General features: G+C 38.0%; 2 protein-coding genes across 9 annotated transcripts in view; one reads left to right on the top strand and one right to left on the bottom strand.

Moving 5' to 3' along the window:
- Positions 1 to 10,386, top strand: part of Luc7l3 (LUC7 like 3 pre-mRNA splicing factor) — a 31,870-nt gene extending 21,484 nt beyond the window's left edge. Inside the window, exons 7-13 of one of the 7 annotated variants that reach the window (XM_026386976.2) lie at positions 2,593 to 2,754; positions 3,271 to 3,554; positions 4,676 to 4,836; positions 8,336 to 8,476; positions 8,582 to 8,687; positions 9,146 to 9,211; positions 10,045 to 10,386. In XM_026386976.2, coding sequence (XP_026242761.1) covers positions 2,593 to 2,754; positions 3,271 to 3,554; positions 4,676 to 4,836; positions 8,336 to 8,476; positions 8,582 to 8,687; positions 9,146 to 9,170 — 879 coding nt within the window. In that variant the 3' untranslated portion in view covers positions 9,171 to 9,211; positions 10,045 to 10,386. Of the gene's footprint in view, positions 1 to 2,592; positions 2,755 to 3,270; positions 3,555 to 4,675; positions 4,837 to 7,230; positions 7,357 to 8,335; positions 8,530 to 8,581 lie in introns of those variants that run through there. The other 6 variants (XM_026386974.2, XM_026386975.2, XR_003300588.2 and 3 more) reach the window with 6 other exon arrangements.
- Positions 10,387 to 17,323: 6,937 nt separating this feature from the next.
- Positions 17,324 to 22,705, bottom strand: Ankrd40cl (ANKRD40 C-terminal like). 2 transcript variants are annotated; one of them, XM_077800506.1, is made up of 4 exons: positions 22,666 to 22,705; positions 19,387 to 19,467; positions 18,596 to 18,756; positions 17,324 to 17,467 (listed from the first exon to the last, which is right to left on the bottom strand). In XM_077800506.1, exons 1-4 carry the CDS (start codon positions 22,703 to 22,705, stop codon positions 17,324 to 17,326), a joined length of 426 nt encoding a protein of 141 aa, XP_077656632.1. The 2 variants fall into 2 exon arrangements, with proteins under 2 accessions (XP_077656632.1, XP_026242517.1); XM_026386732.1 differs by lacking the exon at positions 19,387 to 19,467.
- Positions 22,706 to 23,354: the final 649 nt, after the last annotated feature.

Genomic DNA, 23,354 nt, shown 5'->3' with positions numbered 1-23,354 from the left:
ATATGTTTGCACGTCACAGCTTCTAAGCTCTGCTTCATATTGTGAAAGTAGCCTTAGACAACCTGAAAATACAGAAAAAAAAGGGAAAAGAAAATTAAAAACCTCAAAACTCATTTTCTTCTATAATATACTGACAACTCAGATAATTTTTTGTTTATTTATAGTTTAGCACTGGGAATTAAGTCAAGGATGTCAGGCACACGATCTGTCACTTAGCTACACCTCTAGCCCAGATTATTATTGTGATCCCTAGATGTGTGGGGTTTTCATCCCACTAGCAAGTGATCAGTTCTGCAGCAGCAGGCACCAGCTGGAAGTCTTATAATTTAATTCAAGTCTGACACTGTCTAGCCAGGAGATAGTGTTAGATCTCATAGATTAAGGACTCAGTCTCTAAGACTGCTCCCACATGGACACACCATTTGCCAGTCACATGCCCCAGGTTTTGTTTTGTCTTTAACCAGTGCTTCTGATCTACTGGCCATAAATTCATTGTTCCCACAAACCTTTACCTCAGGTTCAGTTAATTTGCTTGGGTTCCATCCCTAGCTCCACAGGAAATAAAAATACAATGGGGAGAAAAATGGATATTACAAAGGATGCAAATGCAGAATTGCATAGGTGAGGTATGGGAGAAGGAATACAGAACATCCATGCCCTCTTTGTGTGCACCATCTTTCAAGAATTTCCAGGTGTTCAGTTTCTGGAAGCTCTCTAGACCTTGTTCTTTTGGAGGTTTATGAAGACTTCATTGCATGAGCATGATGGAAATGTGGACAATCATAGAGAAATGTGATTAAAGAATATGATGTAATGCAATAAACTAAGTAGGGAATCCTAGCAGTGTAGCATTCTTCCTGGGTATTGGGTAGAATCCCTTTTGAATTAGGGGTCCTGGGACCTACTGTTAGATAAGGTAGGTCAGAGAATTTCTTCCAAAATAGAAAGATGGAAAAAGGTTTGTTTCTATGACCTACATTGGTGAAGAGAATATTTAATTTGTATGCCCTGCCTCAGGGAAGGAGTTAAGAACCAGGAACCAGGGTGAAAACAAAACAAAAAAATACATATGTTTCTCACCGTAGAAATGTGTAAACAATTGGATATGGTTATGTTCTATCAATAAAACATTATTTTCAATAGTAGTTCTTGGGCTGCTGGCTTGCTGACTTCTGCCTTAAATCATAAATACGCATTTACATCTGGGTTTTATTTTCATTTTTGTTGCAGTATGTTACACAGTACATGTTTATCTTAATTAAAAATTAGCAGACTCTTAAAATACCTCCTACTTTGTTAACTTTTTTTGGTACTGGAAATTGAACCCAGGGGCACTTTACGACTGAGTCACATACTCAGCCTTTTATTTTATTTTATTTTTTAATTTTAAGACAGGGTCTCACTAAGTTGCTCAGGCTCACTTCAAACTTATGATTTTCCACCTTCAACCTCCTGAGTCACTGGGATTATAGGCATGTTGCCACCACCCTTTTTTATTTCAAGACAGGATCTCACTAAGTTTTTCAGTGTAGTTTTGAACATGTAATCCTCTAGCCTCAGCCTCCTGTGTATCTGGGATTACAGGTGTGTGCCATCTTCTTAATGCTTTTTGAATATGCACAGATGCCTACTGAACCTCCAGAAGAAATGTGAATTCAGACTAAAATAGATAATTTCCTGAACTTTTAAACAGTTAAAAGTTGAGTAGTCATCTCAGCACCTTTCTTAGATGATAGGCAAGTTGATTGCTTTTGCCATGTGACCAGCCACTCTTAAAAAGTAGACCAATTGTTGTTCAAATGGAAAATAGTAATTCATATATATTAGAAATCTGTTTTAAATGGTAAGTTCTTTTTGAGATTTTTTATTGGTTTCTCAGCTATTCTTTTTATTTTTGGTTCTTTTTTGTTGTGTTTGTTACCAGGGATTGAACCCAGGAGTACTTAACCACTGAGTCACATTCCCAGCCCCCCACCTCCCACTTTAAATATTTTTTTTAGTTGTAGATGGACACAATATCATTTATTTTATTTATTTATTTTTATGTGGTGCTGAGTATGGAACCCAGTACCTCACACATTCAAGGCAAGTGCTCTACCACTGAACTACAACTCCAGCCCCCAGCCCTTTTATGCTTTATTTGAGACAGGGTCTCATTAAGTTTCCTGGGGCCTCACTAAATTGCTGAGGCTGGCTTTGAACTTTAAATCCTCCTGCCTCAGCCTTCCCAGTTACTGGGATTACAGGTATGCACCACTATGCCTGGCCCTCAGTCTGCAGTTTTTTTTTTTTTTTGTTGTTGCTGTTTTATTTTTTATTTTTTTATTTTTGTAGTTGTAAACAGGCAGTATGCCTTTATTTTGATATGTGGTGCTAAGGATCGAACCCAGTGCCTCACACATGGTAGGAAAGTGCTCTGCCACCTTGGAGCCACAGCCACAGCCCCTCTTTTTGGGTCTTGATGAGTTGATGAGGCTGACCTTGAATATGGGTTTCTCCTGCCTCAGCCTCCTGAGTTGTGGGGTTTACAGGACCTGCAACACTGTGCCGGACTTAGATGTTCACTGTAATAACTGATATTTATCATTTCAGACGATTGAAAGTTTTGCTGCCCAAGAAAAACAAATGGAAGTTTGTGAAGTATGTGGAGCCTTTTTGATAGTAGGAGATGCCCAGTCCCGGGTAGATGATCATTTGATGGGAAAACAACATATGGGCTATGCCAAAATTAAAGCTACAGTAGAAGAATTAAAAGTAAGTTTCTTTTAAGCATATATTTTTAACTTTAGTTAACACTGAATTATAACTTTTGGCTATAACTAGCTGTCACTAAAAATAACAATTTTAACATAGCTAAAAATGGTCTCCTGGAGATATAAACCACTCATTAATATTTTATTGATGTTTGTATTTGTTTAAAGACATGATAATCCCTGTGAAGTTTTGGTCTTCATCAAAATGATGTACTATTGTCACTCTAAAGTATTAAAAATTTGGGGAGAATTACCTGAAGAATTGGTAAAGTAATGATATCTTATGTACATACATACGCGTATTGGAGTAGATACAATTCCCCTGAGGGCATTGAATTCTGTAAGTTGGCCTACAGATTGCTTTGCATTAGGTATTATATTTTTACTGTTTTTAAGATTTTAGTTGTGTAAAAAATGCAATCTGAGGGGTTGGGGACCCAGCCCAATGGTAGAGTGCTTGCATAACATTTGTGAGTCCCACAAAACAAAAATCAGAAATCAAACTTGATTTTCTTAGGAAAAGTTAAGAAAAAGAACTGAAGAACCTGATCGGGATGAGCGTCTTAAAAAAGAGAAACAGGAAAGAGAAGAAAGAGAAAAAGAACGGGAGAGAGAAAGGGAAGAAAGGGAAAGGAAAAGACGTAGAGAAGAGGAAGAAAGAGAAAAAGAAAGAGCTCGAGATAGAGAAAGAAGAAAGAGAAGCCGTTCACGAAGTAGACATTCAAGCCGAACTTCTGACCGAAGATGCAGCAGGTCTCGGGACCATAAAAGATCAAGAAGTAGGGAAAGAAGGCGAAGCAGGTATACAAAACTGTACAGCAGGGTCTCACTCATAATGACCCCATAATAAGCAGTGGTAATTACTGATATTATTCATTAGGATGATACTTGAAAATATGGATGCTCCTCAGCTTAACAGTTATCAGTTAAGCCTGTTGTAAGTTGAAAATAATACAAGTGAAAATGCATTTTGTACACCTGTAGAACATCAGAGTTATTTTTACCCTTACGATTGTGTGACTGATTAAGAGCTGTAGCCAGTGTCCAGTATCAAAAGAGATACATCAAGATATTGTATCACATATTATGGGGGTTTAACAAAATTCTAAATTTGAAGTACTGGATTTTGCTCTTAACATTACTTTTGCACTGTCGTTAAGTTGAAAAATTATTATAAGTTGAGGACTGGCTGTATTCTTAAGTACCGTGATAGAAAATGAATTTTCAGTCAGCGAATGGTCCCATCTTTATTTATTTTTGGTATTGGGGAATGAATTCAGGGGCTCTTAGCCACTGAGCCACATCCCCAGCTCTATTTTATATTTTATTTAGGGACAGGTATCACTGAGTTGCTTAGTGCCTCAAATTGGCTGAGGCTGGCTTTGAACTGGCAATCCTCTTGTCTCAACTTCCCAAGCCACTGGGATTACCGGTGTGCACCACCATGCCCTGCTAAAATGGTTCCATCTTTTTTTTTTTTTTTCCTTTTAAAATGGTTCCCTCTTTAGGGCAACTTCTTCACTATTTCCTATCTGTCTAGTAGATTTGTTAAAAAATCTGTTTAGAAGGTTACTATACAGATGGTTTGTCTCTTACATGCCTTCTCTTTTCACTGATTCTAGGAAGAAACAAAATATGAAATCACCTTTGCTGTTTTAATTGGAATTATAGTTGGAAATAAGTCTTAAAAGAGCAGTGGTTACTGTCTTGATTTATAACTGTGATAAATTGAGTTTAGAACGATTTTTTGTCATTTTTAATTAAGATTTCCAAAGTAAAATGTTTTAGTAGTAAGCTCTGTTTGCTTTTTAAGGGCAAGTTTTGTTTTATCTTGTTAATTATTCAACAGTTTGTATTTCATGGCCCTTTTTTATTGTAATACTAGTTGAAGTTGGCTTTCTTTTCTGTTTTAAATTATTAAGAAGTAGAGAGCGACGAAGAAGCAGAAGCCATGACAGATCAGAAAGAAAACACAGGTCTCGCAGTCGAGATCGAAGAAGGTCAAAAAGCCGAGATCGAAAGTCATATAAGCACAGGAGCAAAAGTCGGGACAGAGAACAAGACAGAAAATCCAAGGAGAAAGGTTAGTTTATAAGAGAATTCAGTTCATTGAGTGGCTTACCACAACTTAGTATCTTTTTTTTTTTTTTAATCTAACAGAGCTCATTTTCAAGGTGTATTTATTCATTTAAGGAACACTATTTAGTAGAAGACAGGTGTTCTTCCCCCTGTTTCCTGCTCAGACTTGAGAGTGACAGTTGACCTGAATTTTCTTACACTATATCAAAACTACACCTTTCAGTTGGTAACCTGAGATTTTTCATATAGAAACTTACAGGGTTATTCAGAGTTATTAGGCTGTAGAATTTGTTGTGTAATTCACTGCAAGATAGTATTCCATAATGTCTTGCAACATAAATGTACATTGTCACATCGATTCTCATAACATTCATAATTCAGTTAATTTGGTAATTAGTTTCTAAGTTCTCAGAAGTCGAATACCTTATGTGTTAATCATGTTTTATATTGAATTACCATGCTCTTTCCCTTCCATGTTCTGTAACTTCCCCATATCTGAAACACTTGCTATTAGCACCATTATTGGGCTTTTAAATTTTGTTACGGCCGTAGTGGTACACGCGTGTAATCCCAGTTACTTGGGAGGCTGAGGCAGGAGGATCCCAAGTTTGAGGCAGACTGGTAACTTTTTGAGACCCTTTCTTAAGAAAAAAGAGCTGGGGTTGTAGCTCAGTGGCAGAGTGTCACTCGATCCCCAGCACCCAAATTGACTTTGGCGTGTTTTCGCAAAAATAGTCTCTTGCTTGACATGGTAGTGCATGAGTAATCCTGTGACTCTGGAGGCCTAGGAAGAAGGATCAAAGTTCAAGGCTAGCCTTACTGAGTGACTCTTTCAGTATAAAAAATAAAATGGGTTGGGGATGTGGCTTAGTGTTGTTAGGTGGGTTTAATCCTCAGCAACAAAAATAAATAAATAAATAAATAGTCTCATCTTTTAACTTAGCCTTTATAAAAAGATAATTCTCTTAATCATTAAGGGCTCCTTTCTGCATTTTATTTTCACATTCTTTCAGCATCTTCTATTTTGTATTGACAGGGCTGTATTTGCTTTACATGGTTTTAGGAATGAGTGAAAGGGCCTGTTTATAATTTTCTCAGCTGAACTGTTTCCTCCTGTTCTGAATGTCTGTTTTCCATGTTTGATTACCAACATAAATATATATATATATATTTAGTTTATTATGCTCATCTTTATGTGGTACTCATGTAGAACCTGTCTTCTTTTGTCAGACTTAAATTTTTTGCTAAATTGAGTTAGAAAGGTATCAATACGAACAGTGAGCTTTTGGGAAGGGACTCCTAATTTTGTGTTTCTAATAAGTGTGCCTTAAGTATCTTACATATGTTAGCCTTTTCTGTAACAACGAATAAATACTGAAAAGTAAGAACAAGGATGGGTTTTTCAACTTTATACTGTAAAGAGCTTTAATATTTGCCAGTTAAGTTCAGAAATTACCTTTATCCTTAAAGGCAGTTGCTGTAAAGGGTTACTGATTTCTATTAGTTTTGAGAAAATTTCACCTAACCTTTTTGAAAAACACTCAAATGTAATTTTGGGGTGAGGTGTTCACTGTTAAGAGCCCCGTGTAGATGTCAGAGATCAAATTAATCACCACAACAACCCCTGCTTTTAGCAGTTTTTAAATTCTGTATACCTGTTACTTGAGTTGCCCTATTCCATTTGTGCTACTTAAAATAAATTGGGTCAGTTTGTATGAATAAAAAGCTAGCATTTATAAGAATTGAACTGTAAGTGGCACTGGTTTGACTAAATGAAAATAGGCAGGCATGTTTGAATCATTTTTGGATGGAGCAAAAAGATATCCTAAATTGCCTATCTATAATCCCAGTTGTAATGATGGCATGGAATTTAGTGAAATTCTTATATAAGCAAAATAAGCCAAGATGTTTAGATCATGAACAGACAAGGATATTCCTAGTGACACTTGGAGAAAGGATGAAAGACTGGATACTGGGGGTGGGGAGGTGGAATATGTATGTGTGTCAGGGTGTTTGAATTAGCTGGGCATGCCAGTATAGATATAAATTTCATATCCCTTTTAGAAATGATGAGTTCTTTGGCTTTCAAAAATGTCATGTAGCTGTTTAGGTACTCCTAAATATATAAATGACTAAAGGTATGGACTTTGGGGACAGGTTGAGCAGTAGCAAGCATTTGATAGTGACAGATGAGTTTAGGTAAGTTTGCTAGTCCAGATGCTATAATGGAGGCAGTTTAACCCCTCAGATGAGAAGTAATTTCTCACACAAAGCTATTTTATGGTCAGTTAGTTTAGGATGCTCTCTTTGTTAAGAGCTTCCTTTTAATTCATAGCCCTAAAATCCACACACTTTGTGGATGTCCTTGGGACTATTAAGATCTACCATATTTACATAGGGCAGAAGATAAGATTATTGGACTGACTACTAGTCCTCTTCGGGGCAACAAGACGACTCTTCCTCATTGAAGCTACCTGTGCACCGGAGACGCCCCTAAGGCACAAAGGGAGGACTTTCCCACCAGGTCAGTTAGAGCACAGTTCCCACAAGTGGACAGACAGACATGAAGCAAGTCTTGCAGTTAACAAGATGGACATTGCTTTGTGTATTTTGCAAGTGTTGGACTGAATGTGCTCCTTTAAATAGGTGTCCTTTTCATACCATATTTTTATTTCCATCCCTCTCTCCCAGTTACATGGTGTTATGTTTAATAATTGTTCAGAATTGGTATAGAGTTCTGCTTCTCTTCCAACATCTTTCTTGTGACCTGTGCTAGATCACCTTTTAGTTTTAAGGGGAAAAACAATTTTTCTAGAAAGTTTATAGTTTGCTCTAGCATTTTCTGTAGAAATCTTTTGGGAGGTGGTATTTAGAACTGAAAAAACTAGAATGTACTTGTTCTGTGTACCACTTTTGCCTGTAACCTAAAGTTTCACCCTTCCAAAGAAAATAGAGGAAAAAGCTGAAATTTAATTATTTTCATTCTTTTTTTGTGGCTGGAAAAAAGTTTTAATTTCTCCTTTTGTTAAAGCAACTCTCGATGTCATATATTTCCTTATTAGCAAAGCACAGAAGTTGAGTTGACTTGGATTGGGATTTGATATCAGTTTTCTTACCTTAGGCTTATTCCTCTTGAATTCTTACATATAATCTTTTGCATTTATAAATACTTGATGGGTGAACATGCCAATTAAACATGGAATTTGTGCCTTTTGTGATTAATATTTTTACCCTTTTAATGTAATAATTTAACTTCATTATGAACACAGTTTTGAATGCTTTTATACCCTTGCTTTCTGATATTTCTTATTCAAAATATGCAATACCTTGAATTCCCCTTCTTACTCCCTCCTCCATAAATACAAATTGTATCCCTTTGGTTAATTCTGTTACTTGCAGTGTGTGGGAAATGATTGTCTTTCATATCTCTATTGTTTCACTTTTAAAGAGTAATGTATTTACTGCACTTTAAAATCTATGGTTAATGTCTTCTTTTATGGCAGAAAAGAGGGGATCTGATGATAAAAAAAGTAGTGTGAAGTCCAGTAGTCGAGAAAAACAGAGTGAAGATCCAAACACTGAATCGAAGGAAAGTGATACTAAGAATGAGGTCAATGGGACCAGTGAAGACATTAAATCTGAAGGTGACACTCAGTCCAATTAAAACTGATCTGATAAGACCTCAGATCAGACAGAGGTAAGTGTATTGTTTCTCACTTTGATTAGGGCTTTTTGTTACTGTTTGACAGTGCAGCGTAAGTATGCACAGATGAAGATGGAACTAAGCCGAGTAAGAAGACATACAAAAGCATCTTCTGAAGGAAAAGACAGTGTAGTCCTGCAAAACATTTTGAGGTACATTGTTTTGTCTCAGCTATTTTGTAGCAGACTCGTGTCCCCATTAGTGTGCCTCTTTGGAAATTATTGCCCACCTTTGTAATGTAGTCGCCATTAAAAAGTTAATTATCCTTTTTTTTAGGGATTTTGCTGTCATTTCTTTTTTTTTTTTTTTAATAAAAAGGTTGAACTGTTTTTTTATTATTATTATTATTTTTTGGTATTAAGTCCATCTTGTGTTGGTACATTGGCAGAAACATATGCTTTAAAAACTTAAATATTTCTGAGGCACATGTTGGACTACTTTGTTTTAATTAAACTGCTAGTATTTCTTTGTCAAGGATGTTTCTAGTTTTTTTGCTTTATTGCCTTGCATTCTAATGCAGTTTGTTCTGTAACTCGAGAGCCAGTAGCATTGGATTGATGGAAGTGTAGGGTTTATGAATTATTGCAGCTGACTACCATACCTCACACAGCGTTGGTGTTGTGAGCGGCCCATGAAAAGCCAAATTAAAAATCAAGGATTCAGTCAAACTAAGCAGGTACTCATGCCAGGTACTCCTTTCTCTACCCACATCCATGTTTGAATGCTATTGCCTGTGATCTTTACGCTTAACTGTTGTGTATCTTTTTTGTTCTTTATAAGAAGCACAGAGGGGTTTTTGTGTATCGCGTGAAAAGTTATAAATCAAATGTTAACAGAATGGAATTTTTTTTCAACTGTGTGTAGGGATGCAGTGGTGCCCAGAATTAGATATCTTTAAAGAAATTTAAATACAATAAACACTTCATATTATTCGACTTGTTACATTCAATGCAATTCTCAAGTCTTTAAGAGGTATGTGCTTAATATTTCCTACTTTGTAGGAGAATTTGCAGTCAGCCATAGGTGTATAGGAATAGTTACTGGCTGATATGTTTAAAGCAGCAGTGAATAGGAAGGACAGACAACTTCAATCTGTGACATGCGAAGAATTGTTGAACTATATAGAATGAATTTGGGTTTTTAAAGAACTATTAAGTTAGGTTTTGTAAGTGTTCTTAAAACCTCTATAAACTGTTCATTCTTTGGGCTAGTGGTGTGGGATGAAATATTCCTAATAAAAGGAAGTACCAATTAGTTGATTTGTTGATGGCATTCCTTTTCTAGGAAAGCAGTTTAGAGTTTCTGTGTGAGCTATTCACACATAGGCACGCATACACAGGCACATGGCTTTAAGAACCACACTGATGCCTTAACTGTTAAAAAGATACAAACATTTCATATACACGTTTATTATAATTAGCAGTTAGTGACTGGGCCAACACTTAGTCATAAAAATTTGCCTTTTATATGCTGTCTAATTATCATTTTTCCCCAAATTTTGCATTGTAGGACAACTGTTCGAAGATTTTTTGAAGAATACTGAAAACGGCATAAAGTGAAGATCGGCATTAAAATGAGGTGAAAGAAAGCTGTAGTGGCATAGAAAAAGTATAAAAAGCTCAGTTAGTGTTTTTTTTTATTTTATTTTAATTAAAAATTAATTCAGGACTGATGTGACCTTCCAGATTTCAGAACATGTGTTAATAGCATATATGCCACTGAAAATTTAGGTCCTGTATCATAATTTTTCTTTAAGACTTTTTAAGATATTACCTAAACATGTGGCTTGCTCAGTGTTTAATTGCAAGTTTTCATTCTTGGACTTTGAAAACAGGATTAAACGTTAGTATTCGTGTGAATCAGACTAAGTGGGATTCCATTTTTACAACTCTGCTATACTTAGCCTTTGGATATAGAAGTAAAAATAAAGTATCTCTGACTTTCTGTTACAAAATTGTCTGTGTCATTGAAGTTTTAGTATTAATCTTTTTCTAATAAAGTTATTTACTCTGAACTAGTCCCTTGTTTTAAATATGAGGTATACTATTACTAAAGGTATTGGTGTACAGTTTTATCTCATTTGTTCTGTTTAAGACTTAACTTTCATAGAATTTCCAGTTTGTTTTAAATAATGGTGCTCCAATTTTTTGGGTGGTTATTAATGAATTTGAACTTTGCTTTTAATAGCGAAGATGTATAGTAAACTAGAATATATTTTTACATCCCTGAGAGACTTCTTTTAGAAGACAATTCCAGATATACTGACAGACATTATCTTCCTCTCTCTAGCTGTGATATGGTATAGAAGAGCATTTAAGAACTAATTTTTGGTCTTATTTTAAATCCTGTACCAAGAGTTCTTTTAACCTGGTCCTATCAATTTCTGTGTATGGGGTGTATAATATACATAATAAGATTTCTTAAAAAAAAACAGGTGATTTTATGTCACAATCAGGAGAATTGGCATGTTTCTATCTTTATCTAGCTTTATCAACTGTATAAAAATATTTCTAGCTACATACATATATTACATATATATGATAGCAATTCTGTGGCTTAATGTTTTTCAAATATTTCCATCATTTTATAGGGTAAAGAAACTGAGTGGATTAGACAACTTATCCAAGAGCTTCATGTTGATGAAATGTTAGGATGTGGAGTCTAGGCCTCCACTTTTGTGCAGTTGTTTTTGTTCTGATGGGCATAATGAATCATTATAGAATTTACTAAAGAAAATACTCCCCACCAGCCTTTTCTCCCTTTTTCTTTTTCCCCATTCCCTCTATTTTGTGTGGTACTGGGGATTAAACCCAGGGCCACTCTACCACTGAGCTGTAGCCCCAGCCCTTTTTATTTTGTATTTTGCGACAAGATCTTGCTAAGTTTTCTAGGCTGGCCTGGAACTTGCCATCCTCCTGCTTCGGCCTCCTGAGTCTCTGGGATTACAGGCGTGCATTACCACACCTGGCTCCAAACTTAAAAATAATGATGTATCATTTTTAGAGGCTTTGTATGAAAAAATCCTATGGGGACAAAGCCCTCTGGGCAACTCCAGCTGATCTGGAGATGCAATGATACATGAATTTATCTTTGAATTTTTAAGAGATTCTTCATATGAGGATTAAGATAAGGTGTAAAATAAAGTGTAACAAAATGAGTTAGTCCTCTCCTAAGCTGTTTTGTGTTTGACAAGATTATAGCATTAAGAGGTAATGTAATAAATATACTAAAGTATTCAAATGCCAGATTTTTCTTCCTCACCTAGAATCCACAGTTAACTTACAAGAAGTGAAATAAGACATTACATTATCTTCCTCTCTCTAGCTGTGAAAAGCTTACTCTGGGGACACTTTTGAAGCTACCCTAGGATTTTAGGGAGAGACCTAGCCACTTAAGGTGTTCGTGACTTATGGAGATAGAAAAGCTGGCTTTTATACTTTATACCCCAGGTTGATCTGACTACAGAGGGGCTAATTTTTCTGTACACATTTTTGCTGTGCTGACCAAAAAGTTACCAGCTGGCTAATGGTTCTGTGTCTCTTCTCTTTGGAGAGCTGATTTTAATCAAGAAGATGACTTAATAAGAACTGAAATTAGAACAGTGGTTGATATTTTGGAAATTTTAAGACACAGAAGTTGAACAGTATAATTAGCAGTATAATTAATCACTGTCAACTGATGACTATTAAGACTCATTGGCCAGTGTTTTTGTGTATGTATCCTGTCTTCTCATTTAAAAAAAAAAATCTTATTCCATTTAATCTGTAAATAATTCATCATGTATATATAAAAGAAACTCTTAAACATATAGTTCATTAATATCAAATTGAATAAGCTTTTATTAGCTGAAGCTATCAAACTATAGTAATGGTTCAGTAGAGTAATTTGTTTTGCTCCCCTCCAGAGGGCCAGGTAATGGAGTCTGCTGGTCAAGCCTTCCTTCTCTGTAATATAGAGACAGAATCCATGAAGACCATTTTTGTTAAAATGTTTTTTTATTTTGTTTTTCAAAAAGATAAAGGTCCATTTATGTTTGGTCTGAAAACACCTTTCTTGCATTTTTTATTTAAGTTGTTAATAACCTAGTCATGTTATTCAGTTTAGATGTTTATCTCCTAGCCTTAGAGTAGGCATTCTGGTTCCTTAAATAGGTTCAGTGTCACAGAAGACAACCAACCGTATCTCTCTAGGGTCTAAGAATACTGAATCATATGTTTTGAGCTCTGAACTCTGATTAAAGATTTTAGAAATATAAAAACGAAAAAATTCATGTGGAAGTTGGGTTTGTTTCCCTTTCTTTTGGTACCAGGGATTGACCAGGGGCTCTTAACCACTGAGTCATATACAATTTTTATTTTTTATTTTGAGACAAGGTCTCCTTAAGCTGCTGCAGCTGGCATTGAACTTGTGATCCTCCTGCCTCAACCCCCTAGTCACTGGGATTATGGGCAAGCTCCACCACACCTAGTGGAAGTATTTAGAGCTCAGGTTCATTCTGTTTTTTAAAATGGATTGTAGATAAGCTATGTATGATCAATGTTATTTTATTTTTTGGTGTTAGGGATTGAACTCATGGCCTCATGCATATTAGAAAAACACTACCACTGACTGAGCTATGTCCCCAGCCCCACTGCTATGTATGTTTTCTGTTATATACATGAAACAAAACATTTGAAGTTGTATATGCATTCTATGGGATGGGACTTCATTCAGGGTTGATTTTCAAAGTTTGAATTTCTGATTAATTTTTAGTTGTTAGTGAAAGGACCCCAAATGACAACTTTTTTTTATAATTTTGTATTATAATTGAAATGCTTGCAGGAGATTTAAAAACTACAGAATTGTTTGGTGATGTATGATTTCCTTCTGTCCCTCTGTTCTTGTAGGAACACTTTTGTTACCACCATACTTTTTCCCCCCCCTTTTGAATAGGAGTGAGGGATTTGAGCAAAATACGTTTAGATGTCTTTTTATATATGTTTACCCATATGTTCTGAATCTATCTTCACTAGCCTATTTAGAAGCATTTATTTTGAGACATAGAAGACAGCACTTTTAATTTGAACATTTGGCTTTTAAAAATATATTTCAAGGAAGCCAAAGCAGAGAAGTAAATGTATTTTTCATTGTTGTATCAGAATTTTTAATTTTCTGTTTTAAAAATGCACTTTGAGAGTTTCATAGATAATGTGTTTCTTAACCTCAGCCATCCCATGTAGATCAGTTGTCAATAGATGTAAGAACATTTAGGAACAACAACTTCAGAAATGGTTTGTCATAACTGGGTGTGCCATAACTCATCCATAGGTACATACCCTTGAGGAACTCTTACATATGTGCCAGGAGATGGATATAAAATTGTCATAATGGCAGCATTTGTAACAGGAAGAAAAGGAAAAAAAAATGCTGGGAAGACCCCAAGTCGACACCTTTGTTGGATATTTAGTGTGATGCATTCCTACCATGGAATTCCATAGAAGTGAAACTGAACTACAGCTCCACGTGTGAACCTGGATGACTCAGCAGTATAATAATGGTCAAAAGAGCAAGTTACAGAAGGATTTATCTACTGTGGTTCCATTACTGTGCTGGTTAAAAACAGGCTGTTATATACATGGTAAATGAAAGAAAAATAAGGAAATGATTGACACAATTCAATGTCAGCTGGCGCTTTGGAAGTTTGGAAGGAAATGTGATCATGGAAGGCAAAGGGGTCTTAAGACTCTTTGAAGCTGGATGAGCATTTTCTTTTTAAAATTATGTTTATGTGCTTTGCTTTTGTATGTATGATATTTCTTAATAAAATTTAAATTTAAAAAGTGTGGGAAAGGTCTTGGTGTAGGTAGTAACTGATAACATGTAAACATAATGTACTTCATAGAATTAATCCTCCTTAAATGCCTGGCAGATTGAAAAGGTACTGTTTCTGGACTGCCAAATTCAGAGGCATAGTCATAGTTACTAAAAGCTAGAAACAAGACCTAGTTATGTTTCTTTGTGGTATCTTCTTACCTCCTTTTAATCTTTAAAACAATTTTAGTTTTGGTGCTAACCCGGGAGTGGATCTTTTCAGTTTATGTTAGTTCGAAGGGAAGTTTTTCTCTCAGACATAAGCCAGTCCAGAGGGGGAATCTGCTGAGCCACGCCCTACTCCTTCCCCTTTGTACCAGAGTTAATCTCTGGTACTTGCTCTGATTTTAGTAGGGGTATAAGAAATAGTTAATACAGCTGTTTCTCTTTAAAAGGAAAAAAGTGATTGAAACTTGAAAAGCACCTGAAGATGCATTAGGTTCACATAGCTAAGGCCTCTATCATCAGTTACTAGTTGCCTTCTTCCCCCCAGTCCTGCTCTCTAGATGAGACCTTATTTTGGGGGGGCGGTATTGGGAATTGAACCCAGAAGTACTTAACCACGGAGTTAAAAACATTACAAAGCTCTTGACATATCATATTTCATATATTTGATTCAAGTGGGTTATGAACTCCCATTTTTACCCCGTATACAGATTGCAGAATCACCTTGGTTACACATCCACGTTTGAGGCTGCTTTTGAACTCTGGCCTTGGCTTCCTGAGTCACTAGAATTGCAAGCATGCCTCACCGAGCATAGCCACAGAGGAAACATGGAGTGAGGTCTCAACATCCTTCCAAGTGCCATATATAGTAAAACAGATGTAGCTCCTTACCCTAGTAAAACAATTTCAAAGTCATAAAGTGAAATTGTACCTTGTATACAATTTTAAAATCAATGACAGGTAAAAAACTACTGTCAACTTGTACTTGAAACTATATTTTGCTGTGTGGTTCTTTCCCTCCCTTTTGGGGTGTAGACTGTTTATTAATTTGGGTTTTGAGTTTGCTCAGAACCTTGTGATTAAATGGATTCTCTAGTGGATTATAGGAGGCACCTGTGTAAGTTCTGCATATTAGAGTAGTAGAAGCTTTCATCCTGACGGTGATTTTGTTTCAAGTAATAGGCTTATCAGATGCATTTAAAAACAATCTAAAAATCTTGTATTTCCACAAATGATGAATTCAGGCTGTTTTTCAACCCTTGGGCCCCTGCCTAAATTTTCCTCAAAGTAAAATTGAAAATACTTTAGGAAGGTGTCATTTGGGATTGTCCTGTCACCACCACAATCTCTTGGCATTGGAACACTGGGCATTCAAGTTGGTTTGTGTTATAGGTCATGCTTTTTTTTTTTTTTTTTTTTTTTTTTTGGTACCAGGGATTGAACCAACGAGAAACATTTTCTGCCCTTTATTTGTTTTATTTCGAGACAGGGTCTCCCTAAGCCTTTAGGTGTCACTAAATTCCTGAGGCTTGTCTCAAACTAGCAATCCTCCTGCCTCTGGAGCATCTAGGATTATAGGTGTGCCACAACACCCAACGTAGGTCATTACTATGTTTTTTCTTTTTTTTTCTTTTTTTCATTTCTGTTTTTTAAAACATGCATAAGATGGGCATGGTGGTGCACACCTATAATCCCAGTGACCCAGGAGTGGGAGGCAAATTTGAGACCAGCCTGGGAAATTTAGCAAGATCCTATCTCAAAAGTAAAATAAAGAATATGTGGCATAGGTGCTTAGTTAAATTCATTGATGTAGCCATGGATGCCAGTTGAATTGCATTAACGTGTTACGTTCCATGAATGAAATGGTGCGATGGGATTTCCAAGCCTATACCATTAACCATTTCCTCTTGAACAGTTGGGTAGATGTTTTGCATAATGCTTTTATGTCTTTTCCTCACTCTTGATCAGCACTGAGCTTTTGAGAAGTAAAAAAGAAACAGTGACCTGTTTCATATGCTGAAGATACAATTAAAGCATTGAATTTGCCCACAGGGAGCTTTGGTATTTATGTATACCTCTTCTATAATGATCAGAGATGACATCATAGTCTAGAAGTTATGGATATGTAAAGAAGTGGTAGTGTAGTGTGTGAGAAAAAGTGGGTAAGCGAGCAGCTAATGAGTGCTTAACAAAATACAAGTAGTTGTACTAGAAGTCAACTAGAAGAGTTGACTCAGATTCTAGGCAGTGTAGGGAGGAACTTAGCATACATTTGATGACAACTGACCTTGGGAATAGATGTTAGTGAGGTTAACAGCTGTGCTATCTCCTTCTCACTTGACTGAATTCAGTGATTTGGGCTATGCTTGACTATTCTGTAAATTTTCTTTTAAAAAGTCTTAAAGGTAGTTAACTTGGGTTATATAAATCATGCCATTTTATGGGTAAGTTTAAAAGTATGCAGATAGGACTGGGATGTAGCTCATTGGTAACAGCACTTGCCTAGCATACACAAAGCTCTGCATTGGATCCCTAGTATCACCCAAAAAGAAAGTCAAGTGTTTTTAAAAATAGGGATTGTTACTCTGCCATTAATGGGGTTCACATGAAAGATACCCCTGTCATTTGCTCTGGCTGAATCTCAGCAAAGCATACTGATTCCTAATTCTGATTGGGGTGCAACACTACAAAATAATTTGCTTTGGTGTGGATATGATAGCTGTGTTTGTCAAAGGGCCACATCCCCAGCCCTCTTTATTTTGAGACAGGATGTATTTAAGTTGCCCAGGTTGGCCTCCAACTTATTCTTCGTGCCTTACTGTAGCCTCCCAAGAAACTCAGATTACAATCAAAGCCCTTTTGAATTTACTCTTCTCCCAGCTCAGAATTTGGAGATAAGGAAATATATTTTCCAAGTTCAAACATGAAGTCAAACTTCATATGTAACCAGCATTATCATTATAAAATAATGATTCCTGTTTAATTTGGGGGGTTAATAAGTCATTTTTGCAGCATTACTATTGTAGCAGGACTTTTCTGTTAGAGATGGTGTGTATTGTATCCATTCAGAGCTTCCATTTTTCATTAAAAGGAGCTCTATTTCCTCAAAGTCCTGTAGTCTTCGAATGTCTTTGTCCTAAATGTGGAAAAGAAATTATGTAATGGTTTATAAATACTCGATGAAGTCATGTCATTTATTTCTATTTCTCATTGTTTTGTCTTTATCCACTGTAAACCATTAGCACTTGAGAGTTGCGGTTTTTGTTGGTGGTGGTGGTGGCGGTGGTGATGTTTTCCTTCTGCACAGGGGGTTGAACCCAAAGGTGTTCATCTATATCCCTCATCCCCAGCCCTTTATTTTCTATTTTTTGAGACAAAGTCTTGTTAAATTGCTCAGACTGGCCTGCAACTCGGAATCCTTCTGCCTCAGCCTCCTGAGTAGTTGTAGTTGGATTGCAGGCATGCAGCACTGCACCGGCTCCTATTGGAGGTTTCTAAGGGAATGATAGTCCCACTTGATGCTGCTGAAGACAATGGGCAGAGCAAACATGTTTTAAAGCTAACTGCCAAGAATATGCCATAGCTGAGACACCAATAAAAATTGCCGAGGCACTTTGAAAAAATACTATCTGAAGAAATGAAATTTTCTGACCTGGGGATATAACAACACTTGCCTAGCATGTGTGAGGCACTGGATTTTATCCCCAACACTGCCAAAAAAGAAAAGTTGTTCCTTCTGAAATTAAAATTTGAGATCTGCATTTTCTTTTTTATTTTTTCACAATTTTTTTGGTCAGTGGACCTTTATTTCTATGCAGAGCTGAGAATCTAACTCAGTGTCTCACATGTGCTAGGTAAGTGCTCTACCACTGAATTACAACCCCAGCCCAGAGGTCTGCATTTTCAATCTGGAAAATAAATGAATTTGGTTTTCTGCAATTACAGAGGCAGACCTTTGCTAAACAAACAAAGAGTGGGCTTGTGTTTTCTGTCCTGAGGACTATGCCACCTTTTTCAGCCAGGCAGATTTGCAGAGATTGCAGTGCCAAAAATACTGAACTGCAACTCCTAAGTTGGGAAATCACTTGTCATTTAGAGGTTTTTAAAGAGGTCATGGATTAGTAGTTATTCAATGTTATCTGCTACCTTACTTGATCATTCTATAGGCTGAATTTCTAATATCTTTAATTTCATTTTCATATTAGAAATGCAACAGTTGACTCACAGAACATTCCCACCTCATTTAGAAACTTGTAAACCTTACCTTTCTGAGCAGAGTATTAGGTAGCTTTCTGATCTTCTCCACTTGCTCTGGGTTAATCCCCAGTTCACAGCAACTCACTTTTAGTAGGTTTTGATAACTCAGCTCTTGTCTATGCAGTTCAATTTCAATGAAGTCATTTTCTTTGGGGCTCTGAATTCTTACTTTAAGCACCAACTCTAGATCGCCCATAAATTAAAATTTAAAAATACGCATTTTAGAGACTTTGGACATTATCATTTATTACAGCATAGATGATCCTAAGTACTGAATAATAAATAGATATGGAGCTTCCATAGACTAAATGTTTTTCATTCATAAGCTGAATTTTTTTTTCTTGCATGCTGAGCAAACTTCAGGATGTATTGCAAAAACAGAAAGCTTACAGTTTGAAAGCAGCCAACAATTTAGGTATCAATTGTGTTTCAGGGCTAGGGATCAAACCCAGGGCCTCACACATGTGGGCACTGTTCATTGAGCTACACCTCCAGCTCACAGCCAAGGACTTAAAATATGCAGCAGGTATTTATATGCCTCACCCCTGGGCAATGCATAGCAGTTGTTTTTACCCTGGTTATTTGGAAAACTTCAGGGACATGTCTCACTGAGCAGAGTGCAAACTTTGTGATTCCTACTTCACCCCCTGAGAGGAGGAGTCTGCCCTCTTTTGTAATAGTGGTACTAAGTGTAAGTCTTCAATCTACTGTCCTGCGAAGGATTATATGGCCTAACAGTGCACTGTAAGCCACTGGTGAATTTGACTTTGCAACATGGTGGAGAGCATGAGTCCTCACCTAGGCAGGTGTTGTCAGGTTTGGCATTAACACTTGGGGCAGTTGTCAAGTGTGGACTGGTGCCTTCTTGCTTATGTTCACCTGGAAGAGAATTAAAAGAAGGAAAAGTTGAGAAGCAGCAGCACCTCAGCATGTGGCTGGTGGCCAGATCTGCGGGTCAGATGAGGGACAATGACGCTCTCCAGTCCTGCCTTGCAGCCTATCCTCCCCTTCTTAGGCGGAAAGCCAGGTCAGGAAAAGGGCAGTAATTACTTTCAATCTTGAACAGTAATTTTCCTTAATCACCACCCAGATCATGAAAGGGAGCTGAGACGGTATTTTTAATGGTGTATAATGTGGGGAAGAAATATTTATAATGTGTGTGCTTAGGATTCCACTTAAATATTTTCAACCCTGAGTGTTTTATGTTTAGATCGCTAGCAGAGTTACACAGCTAAAAAAGGTTGCTTTATAAGGAGAAACGTTTTTACCCAGAGGGAAGAGAAGTATTTGCATAGTGCTTTGCATGAGTCAGTCCTTTCACATACTTCTTTCTTTCTCCCCTATCCACCGGACTCAGAAAGCCTGACCTATACCAGACACCAGGCCAAGCCCTTGGGGAAATGATTAAGAAACAACTCCAAGAGATCTCTTCTAGAGTTTATAGGCTGGCAGCAGAAACACATTAGTAAAGGGGAAATCATGAGGGCGCCTGGTGTGCTGTGCTGAAGGCGAGCCCCGCAGTACTGTGGAAGTATATAAGGGGTCAAGAAAGGTTTCCCTGAAGGTGGGGCCACCGACTTCCATCTAGAGGGTGAAGAGTTCTAACCAGTTCCAAAGGGCAGAGGGTGGGAGGAGCTTCCGGGCCCTGTGGGAGTGGAAAACAGCCCAAATGTGGCTGCAGGGCAGAGAGGCGGTAGCAGCTTGATTATGGGATTTAGCCTTGTGCTGTCCAGTTAAGTAGCCACTTGTCACATGAAATTAGATACACACTGGATTTTGAAGACAGTGTGGAAAAAATTTTTTCGTTCATTTTTGCTACTGATTACATATTGAAATGATGATGGTTTGGATATATTGTATGAAATAAAGCATTAACTTTTTTTTAGTTGGACACAATATCTCTATTTTTATTTATTTTATTTTATTTATTTATTTTAAAGTATTTATTTTTTAGTTTTAGGCAGACACAACATTTTTGTTTGTATGTGGTGCTAAGGATTGAACCCGGCCCGCACGCATGCCAGGCGAACACGCTACCACTTGAGCCACATCCCCAGCCCCTATTTTTGTTTATTTTAATGTGATGCTGAGGATTGAACCCAGGCCTTGCATGAAGTAGGTGAGCGCTCTACCACTGAGCCACAACCCCAGCCCCACTGAAATAAAGCATATTATCAAAATTACTTGCACTTGTTTCTACTTTATAAAATGGCTACTAGAGAACTTTAAAAGCAAACGTGGCTTGAATTGTATGTATGTTGCCCAGCACTGGTCTAGTGAAAGGTTTTGGTCTCTTCTCAATTTTCAGCAGGAATTGCCATAATCAGACTTGCATTTAGGTTGTGGCAGAGAGGAAGGGGACGCTCACTGCTCTCAAAAGAATCCTGTGAAGATTAGACATAATTTCCATTTCAGACTAAAACATTGGGGCTAAAAGGTCTTGCTCCAAGTTAGTAAATGGCAAGACCTGTGTGCAGCTGGGCCTGGCTACTTTATCTATGGAGCCAGTTACAAAAGAAAAGTGAGGAAGGCAGTCTCCCCTTTCCACAGATGGATGACCTGCAAGGGACTGTAGCCTCACCCCCTGGACATCCTGGCTGCCTCGTGGGGGAGCTGAGAGGCCAGCTCTTCCTGCGGCCACCCTTGCAGCATGCCATGGTGCAGGCCTGATCCTTCTTATGTCTGAGCCCCATCAAGGATGCAGATGACAGCAGAATGAGGGACTCTGGCAGATGGTTACAGCTGGGGCTGGCCTAGGTGTGAAGGCCACAATGCCCCCATGCTCCATTGTTCTATCTGATTCCACTTTTTAAAATATAAATTCAAAGCTAAAATTAGAAAAAAATTCAAGTCAATGACAAGAACATGACATTCCAAGCCTGTGGCCTTTCTGAATGCAACCCTTGTGCCACTGTGCCAAAAGCCCCTCCAGCAAAGATGCATTGTTCCTGGCTTATTAGCCTTTCTTTGCACAGCAATAAAGTCCCTCTCCCAGTACATGGGGCTCTGCACAGTCTAGTCCTTGCCCTTCCACCCTGAGCCATGGAGGTGGCTCGGCACACAGTGAGACCCCTCTCCCAGGCAGTGACTCAGGGCACCAGTCCAAGACAGGAAAGATACCTTCCTGTCACTTCAACTTACCCAACACATGATGCAAGAACTTTCCACCCTAGTCCACCATGCTTAAAAATGTCTTATTGTCTGCTGGGCGCATTGGGGTAAGCCTGTCATCCTAGCGGCTTGAGAGGCTGAGGCAGGATGATCACAAGTTTGAGGCCAGTCTCAGCAATTTAGCAAGGACCTAAGCAACTTAATGAGACACTGTCTGAAAAAATAAAAATCGGGGCTAGAGATGTAGCTCAATGGTAAAGCTCTCTGTGTTCAGTCTCCAGGACCCAAAATAAAAGTGTTTTGGGTGTCCAATTAGCACATCAGATCACCTGTGGATAAGTAGGCTCTCACAGAGATCCGAGAGCACTTTTTCAAGTCAGAGAGATTTGGGTCTGAGTTCTTCCTCAGCTACTTAGTAGCAGTGACAGCAAAGACAAGTTTATATAACCTCTTTGAGCCTGTTTTCTTTTTTTTAATTTAAATTTTTTTTTTAAAAAAAGAGATGAGAGAGAGAGAAAGAGAGAATTTTAATATTTATTTTTTAGTTTTCGGCGGACACAACATCTTTGTATGTGGTGCTGAGGATCGAACCCGGGCCGCACACATGCCAGGTGAGTGCGATACCGCTTGAGCCACATCCCTAGCCCGAGCCTCAGTTTTCTGATATGAAAATGAGGTTCATCATCTCTGGCTCACAGTAAGAAGGCAAGGAGGAAGTCCACAAAAGGTGGGCACTCCTGCACAAGTGAGCACCAGGAATTGCTGGCTGCTACCAGTATTTGTCATAGCTGTTGCTACCTGCGTCCCCCAGAAGGGACATTTGGTCCAATTGCTCTACTCTGACAGACTGTCAGAGTGCGAGAGGTCATGGGCCCTGCTGGGCACAGGATCACCCTGGACCAGACTTCCCCACTCCCCTCCACATGTTCATTGAGGGCTGGGATGGAAGCAGAACTCCAGACTCACCTGCTGACTTCTCTCCGATATCCAGTTCCGCCTCAGCCATGGGTCACTTCTGTGGTCCACAGATCAGCAGCCCCTCTTACCTTTATGCACAAACTTTCAACCAAATAAAAAAGTGCTTTCTAAAGCCTCAGCACATCTGCCTACAATAAAAACAGTATGTTCTTGTCATCAGCCCCATAAGATGGGGCAAGGTCATTTTTATTTTACGGCTCAGCAAACTGAGACTTGGGTGTGTTGTATGATTTGCACTGGGTGATGCAAATGAAGAAAGAGACTGAAGTTCAAGGCTCCTCACTCCTTCCCCAGACTGTCCACTGGGAATGGTGCAGACCAGGCCAATGTACTTATGTAAAGGAAAGGCACCCTTCAGGGGAGACCTGAGGGGCACAGCCAGGCACCCAGCCAGACCCTAGCCTGGAGTCTAGCCCACCTTGGGGAAAAAGTTAGAAGCTACTACATTAAGGGTAAAAAATAAATCCAATACTTAGTTTCTGGATTGAACAGATTCTGCCTCCTCCCCTGTTGTCTCTTCCTTTTCTCTCAGCCCCTTCCTCAGCAGCTGTGCATGACAAGAAAGAAGTAGGAAGCTCCCAATTCATACCTGGGGAGACAGCCTTGTGGATGATCCTGGATCCCTTGATTCTAAGCATTGAAGTGGAAAAGGCAGGCTGGAGCAGGAGGTTCCGTGA

Source organism: Urocitellus parryii, chromosome 7 (genome assembly GCF_045843805.1).
Source record: "Urocitellus parryii isolate mUroPar1 chromosome 7, mUroPar1.hap1, whole genome shotgun sequence".
NCBI classification, from domain to species: Eukaryota; Metazoa; Chordata; class Mammalia; order Rodentia; family Sciuridae; genus Urocitellus; species Urocitellus parryii.
This window is presented reverse-complemented; position numbering and strand designations above follow the sequence as displayed.

What these genes read in the sequence shown, in the direction of transcription:
- Ankrd40cl (XM_077800506.1), bottom strand. Translation starts at nt 22,705, where the DNA reads ATGGCTGAGGCGGAACTGGATATCGGAGAGAAGTCAGCAG. An exon ending in ACCTGACAACACCTGCCTAG is followed by an intron (nt 18,757 to 19,386) that starts GTGAGGACTCAT and finishes TGGTGCTTAAAG; the next exon opens with TAAGAATTCAGAGCCCCAAA. An exon ending in CTAATACTCTGCTCAGAAAG is followed by an intron (nt 17,468 to 18,595) that starts GTAAGGTTTACA and finishes TTCCACATTTAG; the next exon opens with GACAAAGACATTCGAAGACT.